This window comes from Homarus americanus, unplaced genomic scaffold (genome assembly GCF_018991925.1).
Source record: "Homarus americanus isolate GMGI-L3 unplaced genomic scaffold, GMGI_Hamer_2.0 scaffold28714, whole genome shotgun sequence".
Classification (NCBI taxonomy): Eukaryota; Metazoa; Arthropoda; class Malacostraca; order Decapoda; family Nephropidae; genus Homarus; species Homarus americanus.
Window position 1 is genome coordinate 24369 of NW_024730009.1, and position 7980 is coordinate 32348.

General features: G+C 48.0%; 1 protein-coding gene across 1 annotated transcript; it reads right to left on the reverse strand.

The window, feature by feature from the left end:
* Positions 1-4068: 4068 nt before the first annotated feature.
* On the reverse strand, positions 4069-7485 carry LOC121866872 (trithorax group protein osa-like). Its single transcript, XM_042366611.1, has one exon. The coding sequence runs from the start codon at positions 6517-6519 to the stop codon at positions 4069-4071; it is 2451 nt and encodes an 816-aa protein (XP_042222545.1). The 5' UTR covers positions 6520-7485.
* Positions 7486-7980: the final 495 nt, after the last annotated feature.

Here is a 7980-nt window from a genome sequence, read left to right on the forward strand (position 1 = left end):
CAATACCCCCAAACACTTGTGTTATTCACCATCAAGAACAGCAAGTAATTCACCTGCAAACATGACATCACATCCGGTTCATTTACAGAGATAATTAAAACTCTTAGCACTCTATAATGTACAGATGATGACGTGACACCTGTATCTAGTACCTAGTTACTAACTGCACCTGTATCTAGTACCTGTCCTACTAAACTTCTGTACCTGTATCTACTACCTGTACCTGTATCTAGTAATTTGTATTTACTAACTGTACCTGTATCTACTAACTGTAACTGTATCTAGTACCTGTATTTACTAACTGTACCTGTATCTAGTACCTGTATCTAGTACCTGTATTTACTAACTCTATTGTATTTACTAACTGTACCTGTATCTACTAACTGTACCTGCATCTAGTACCTGTATCTACTAACTGTACCTGTATCTACTAACTGTACCTGTATCTACTAACTGCACCTGTATCTAGCACTGTATCTACTAACTGTACCGTATTCACTAACTGTACCTGTATTTACTAACTGTACCTGTATCTAGTACCTGTATTTACTAACTGTACCTGTATTTATGTACCTGTATCTACTAACCTGTACCTGTATCTAGTACCTGTATCTACTAACTGTACCTGTATCTAGTACCTGTATCTACTAACTGTACCTGCATCTACTAACCGTATCTACTAACTGTACCTGTATCTAGTACCCATCTACTAACTGTACCTGTATCTAGTACTGTATCTACTAACTGTACCTGTATTCAGTACCTGTATCTACCAACTGTACCTGTATCTAGTACCTGTATCTACTAATCGTACCTGTATCTAGTACCTGTATCTACTAACTGCGCTCCGTATCTAGTAACTCGTATCTAACTGTACTCAATCTACTAACTGTACCCGTATCTAGTACCTGTATTTACTAACTGTACCTGTATCTAGTACCTGTATCTACTAACTGTAATTCTGCATCTAGTACCTGTATCTACTAACTGTACCTGTATCTAGTACCTGCATTTACTAACTGTACCTGTATCTACTAACTGCACCTGCATTCAGTACCTGTATCTACTTGTACCTGTATCTACTAACTGTACCTGTATCTAGTACCTGTATCTACTAACTGTACCTGTATCTAGCACCTGTATTTACTAACCGTACCCATATCTAGTACCTGTATCTACTAACTTCGTATTTACTCCTGTATTTACTACTGTACCTTATCTACTAACTGTACCTGTATCTAGTACCTGTATCTACTAAGACTTTGCATTTCTAACTGTACCTGTATTTACTAACTGTATCTACAAACTGCACCTGTATCTAGTACCTGTATCTACTAACTGTACCTGTATCTAGTACCTCGTATCTACTAACTGTACCTGTATCTAGTACCTGTATCTACTAACTGTACTCTTATCTAGTACTCCATATTTACTAACTGTACCTGTATCTAGTAACTCGTATTTACTAACTGTACCTGTATCTAGTACCTGTATCTACTAACTGTACCTGTATCTAGTACCTGTATCTACTAACTGTACCTGTACTCTACTAACTGTACCTGTATCTAGTACCTGTATTTACTAACTGTACCTGTATCTAGCAAGTACAGTATCTACTAACTGTACCTGCATCTAGTAATTCTGTATCTACTAACTGTACCGTATCTAGTACCTGTATCTACTAACTGTACCTGTATTCAGTCACCTGTATCTACTAACTGTACCTGTATTCACTACGTACCTGTATTTACTAACTGTACCTGTATCTAGTACCTGTATCTACTAACTGTACCTGTATCTAGTACCTGTATCTACTAACTGTACCTGTATCTAGTACCTGTATCTACTAACTGTACCTGTATCTAGAATTCGTATCTACTAACTACCTGTATCTAGTACCTGTATCTACTAACTGTACCTGTATCTAGTACCTGTATCTACTAACTGTACCTGTATCTAGTACCTGTATCTACTAACTGTACCTGTATCTAGTACCTGTATCTACTAACTGTACCTGTATCTAGTACCTGTATCTACTAACTGTACCTGCATTCAGTACCTGTATCTACTAATCACCGTATCTAGTACCTGTATTTACAACGTACCGTATCTAGTACCCCTATCTACTAACAATTGATCAGTACCTGTATCTACTAACTGTACCTGTATCACCTGTATTTACTAACTGTACCTGTATCTAGTACCTGTATCTACTAACTGTACCTGTATCTAGTATCTGGTATCTACTAACTGCACCTGCATCTAGTACCTGTATCTACTAACTGTACCTGGTATCTAGTACCTGTATCTACTAACTGTACCTGCAGTATCTAGCAAGTACTGCATTCACTAACTACCTGTATCTAGTACCCGTATCTACTAACTGTATTCCTGTATCTAGTACCTGTATCTACCAATTGTACCTTGCATCTAGTAATCTGTATTCTACTAACTGTACCTGTATCTATAATAACTGTACCTGTATCTACCTGTATCTACTAACTGTACCTGTATCTAGTACCTGTATCTACTAACTGTACCTGTATCTAGTACCTGTATCTACTAACTGTACCTGTATCTAGTACCTGCATCTACTAACTGTACCTGTATCTGCACTATATCTTACTAACCGTACCTGTATCTAGTACCTGTATCTACTAACTGTACCTGTATCTAGCAATCTGTATCTACTAACTGTACCTGTATCTAGTACTGATTCACTAACTGTACCCGTATTCAGTACCTGTATCTACTAACTGTACCTGTATCTAGTACCTGTATCTACTAACTGTACCTGTATTTAGTACCTGTATCTACTTTGTACTTATCTAGTACCTGCACTACTAACTGTACCTGTATCTACTAACTGTACCTGTATCTAGTACCTGTATCTACTAACTGTACCTGTATCTAGTACCTGTACCTGTATCTAGTACCTGTATCTACTAACTGTACCTGTATCTAGTACCTGTATCTACTAACTGTACCTGTATCTAGTACCTGTATCTACTAACTGTACCTGTATTATTGTCTCTTATCTTATAAACAAAAAACAAATGAACATCACTCAACTAAAATAACTGTAAACATGACGTCATTCCCAGTTAATTTTTCCAGTTAAGATTTCTCGACTGGGAGAACTTGAGCAATATTCGACTGGCACTAAAAAACTAACTGTATTCACCTCAATATTTACAGCTCATTTCTCCAGTTAAAAATCTCGACCACACATTAACGTACCGGTCATGAATGCATTTCCTCACTAGGTCATAAACAGAGGGGGGTGGGGAGGGGGAGGGGGAGGGGGAGGGGGAGGGGAGGGGGGGAGGGGGAGGGTGGGTGGTGGCAGCTGTGTGAGGGGTGTAGGCCTACCAGCAGCTGATCACAGGGACTAGCGTGTCGACACGTGGGTCTGGCTTTTGTGTGATGGTTACTGATCAATACGTGAGGGTGAGGTGAGGTGGACGGCTGTGTGTGTGTGTGTGTGTGTGTGTGTGTCCCTCATCACCGTCAAAACACTACTACATCCTGCCCCTCACACAACACACGGCAGGAATCAATCACTCCACTTCCTGTTCTTAATGGGAGGACCCCCCCTCCCCCTCCCCTCTCTCCCCCCCAAAACGTTCTGAAAACCCCGCCCCTCACAACGCTCCGTCAACACTGCACATAAAACAACAACAATGACATCAACACCAGTACGTGGAGTGAGCGTGCATTGTTGCCTGAGCTGCCTGCTGCAACACTGCCAACTATGTACGCGTAGTCTATTTATGCAACAAGAAAGAACCATAATGAAAGTGTCCGGGCAAGTATCCCCACGAGGTGGCTTAGGGAAGGGGGAGTAGGGATTTATTTTGGACTGTAACAAACATGGAGTGGGAGGAGGTTACATGGTTCACAGGACTGGTACAGTTATATTAAAAAATATACATGTGAAAAATAAATACATGAAAACTTTATACAGCAGCAAAATGCAGCGCCAAAAGAGCTAGTCAGTATCTAGAGGCCACACCATGCAAGTTCTTCTACTCGGTACAGTACAGTACAGGAGCAGGATGAGCGTAACTACTCTATGAGCATCAACAGGCAGAGTAGGGTAGAGGAGCCAGCGTTAGTGGAGCATGAAGGAAACGGGCGGCTGGGGTAGCAGAGCGCCGTTGTGGGTGGGTTGGCGGAGATAGAGCAGAGCGCAGCGCGCAGAGGGTCACCCAGGGGACAAGACTGACCTGGGTCGTGAGGCCGGGCGGGGATGTCGGGGTTGATGGCGGCCTCAGCGACGGCCAGGAGTTGCATGGCCTCGGGGTCGTGGTCGTCCACAGCGCGTCGTAGTAGCGTGTACTCGTCCACCACCTCCTCATAGTCGTGTTCGTGGTAACCTGTTGAGCCCTCGCCACCGCCCTCCGACCCGGCCGTCAGAGCTGAACCAGAACTGCTCTGGCTGTCTTGGTGGCTGTCACGCCGGCCGGAGGCGGTGGCGGCGTGGATGTTGGCGGCGATGTACGTGGTTGGGAGCCCTGTCAGGTAGGCGTGCACTTCAGGGCGCACTCTAATCCTCACTACCTGTCCGCTGCTCCTCCCCGCCACTGTTAACACTGTACTCTCGTCGTCGTTGGTACCTCTGCCCTCGGGCCTATGTGTCGCGCCCGGGGCAGAAGTAACCCCGTTTTTTGACTGGGCACTGCGATTAGAGGGTGACGCTGAGGGTTGCTTGAGCACTCCCTGTACGGGTGTGCCGCCACCCGCTGACCGAGGAGACCCGTGCACTCCAGGGTTAACTCCGACGACACTAGCACGTGGCACAGCACTGATCGCACGCGTCACGCGCTCCCCCGAGGCGGGTTGGGCTCCTCCCCCTCCCCTTTCACCCCTCCCCCTGGCGTCCGTCCCAGGCGCCGCCCCCGCCGCACTATCATTGTGTTTGTGAACTAGTTGGTACGAGCGGTCAACGTCGCGGCTGGGCAGCGCCGGCGTGGACTTGATGGTGACGAGGGCGGGGGTGGGCATCCACTCGAGCTTTGACCCTCCGCCGGGCAGGTTCACCCACACCAACGACCCACTTCTCTGGTCCTCCACACGCTTCTTATCTCCGGGAGGGGGTGGACCATATTTGGCCCCGCCTCCTGGTTGAGGTTTCCATACCGCGACAGTCTGAGAGTCAGATGCACTAGAGGGCTGCTGCCTTTCCTTCTCACTTACACCACCACCACCACCTTTAGGTTTATCTTTCACGAGCTCTCCTGACTTCTCTCTCGCCCCTCCTTGGCCTCGATCACGCACTTTGTCCTTTGATTCCTTCGCTCGGGTCGGACTAGAATGAACACTAGGCTGACACTTAGTAGTCGCGGGGACTTCCTGTACGGTCTTCTTGGCTAGGTCCTGTGGCGGAGCCTTCTTGGGAGGTTCCTCTTGTTTACGGCTGGAGTATTTGTGTGGTTGACCACTCAGTCCCTTCCTCTCACGAGCATCTGCATACACCAAGTCCTTAGGCGGCGCTGAAGGTGGCGGGCTCTCTGGCGACAGTGGCGCGCCTTTCTCGGGATAGGTTGGCAGAGCCTTCCCTGGCGTAGCAGGCGACTTTGAGTCGTAAGCAGGTGTAGGAGTCTTCTGTGTAGTGAGAGGTTTAGTGTGGGAGGAAGAAGATGGTTTCTTCTCCGGCGGGGGAGGTTCCTTCTTCTCGGGAGAAGGCGTGGGGGGTCCGGAGAGGGGGGGAACGACGGATGTGAGTTTAGGTTGATTGAAGGATGTGATGGTCACCTTCTTGGGCTGGTCGTTAGGTTGCGCGGGTGTGGGCGGCGCGTGAGAGGTAGTGTAGCGGGGCGCGCCGCTCCCTAAACCTGACTGATTGCCAGGCGGCCCTGGAGCAGCGCGACGCGTATGTGGGAGCTGCTGCTGCTGCTGCTGCTGCTGCTGGGGCAGGAAGTGGTGCTGCTGGAGGAGTAGCGGCTGGTGGCGAGGCTGGTGCAGGAGTGGTGGCTCGGCGGCGCGCTCGTCCCACGTGACGCGCAGCCCAGGACTGCCGCCACCACCGCCGCTCGGCCCCCTCGCGCCCCCCATCCCTGCCCCCACACCACCCAACACCCCACCACCTCCTGTCCCCCCTATGCCGTACCCACCGTCACGCCCACCGTCAGGTTCAGGCAGATTCTCTCGAATCTTGGGGAGGGGGGTACGCCTCTTTAAGCTCTCGCTCTCCAAGCTCGTCAGTTCGTCGTCTCCTTCGTCACCACTCTGCATCTTCCGCTGCTCCGCCGCCTTCCAGTCCCACCAGTTGCGGCCCCTTCGTCCCTCCACCCTGGGCTTGGTCTTGTGCTCCCAGCTGGTGCTGGTGGAGATGGTAGGGTGTGCTGCCTCGCCCTCCTGTGACCCGCTGCTGTCCTGCAGACTAGGTAGAGAGGAAAAGCTATGTTGTGAGGCTGGACTGTCCCGTAGATCGGCGTCCCCTACAGGGTCGTCCTCACCATTTTTATCATCGTGTGGTCTTCCTCCTCCTGCCTTAGTGCCCTCCACCCCTTCCATGCTTCACACTGTGTCCCTCTGGGTATAAGCTACTCCTCTACACCCCCCACCGTGCCTCCCCACGGGCCTACTTACTCCCCCACTCCACACTTGTCCTCACAATAATCATACTATAGCCTCCTACACCCCCGCACTCAGCTTTTGTCCTGCCCCTTTACTTCCCTCGGCTCTATTTGCTTTAAACTTCAGTCCTCAGTTGACTTTATCTCGTTGGTCCTTACGCACTAGTAGTAGCCGTCACCAGCACCAGGCCGCCGGCTGGAGGTCACAAATGATATTTTTGCTGTAGTGACGCACTAAACAGGTTTATGTGAGACTAAGAAGAGGCTATAAACAGTAGAGGAACAGGTCAGGGGGACCCGCCCATCCACCACCACACGTTACTCCTCACCACCGTTGTTATCTTGGGAGTAAGGTGAACGAGGCAGACGACGAGAGGACCTACACGAGGTCCCTAACAGTTGTGACAGGGACCCCTTGAGGAAAAGATGAAGTCCCTTGATTGGTCAGCCCCTTCAAGAGTTTGGTGTGAGGTAGTGGGGATGCTGAAGAGGGCGCCGACGAAGGTATGATACACTTCTGGTCCCTATCAGCGATGGGGGACACCCTTGATCAAGAGAAGAGGATCCTGAAGCGTGTGAAAAGACTCCACCTTCACGTGTTAGTGACAAGACATCAACGGACAGGTTATGGACTGTCGAAGAAGGCGCCGACGAAGTGTCGATATATTCGCGGTCCCTAACATGTGATAGGGACTCCCTGACCCTGAGAGATGATCCCTGAGAGGCGTGAGAAAGGAAGAAGCCTCTTCACAAGTTTGGGGTCAAGACAGTGGACGGGTGAGTGGACCCCTGCAGAAGGCGCCGACGGAGGAGGTATACGCGCTGCTTACGGACCTCCGCCACCCTGCAACACCATCAGGTAGGGTTGGGGATAAAGACCTAACACAACTACTGTACCATTAACACTACATCACAACTTATTAACACAACTAGACTCACTAACCTTAAAACTTAAAATATAATCAACAGAATTAAACCCTCAACAAAACTTAAAATAAAACGCTAACCCCGACATAAAAATTAAAATAAAACATTAAACCCCCAATAAAACTTAAAATAATACTAACAAATTAAAACCAGCAAAAAAGAAACTTAAATCAACATAATAAGCAACTTAATTCACAAACAAAAACAAATGAAGAACGCTGATCTTCTACTGACGTCACCACTACGTCACTAAACACAGAATAACGTAACTACTACGTCACATAAACACAATGACGTAACTACTACGTCACATAAACACAGAATGACGCCACTATTACGTCACATAACGACGTGAACTCAATTTTGCCTAAACGAAAACAAGTGTCGTTACTGGAGTGAACGGACAAACGTACACAACGACATTACTTACATGGGATACGGTCATGAGAGAGAGAGAGAGAGAGAGAGAGGT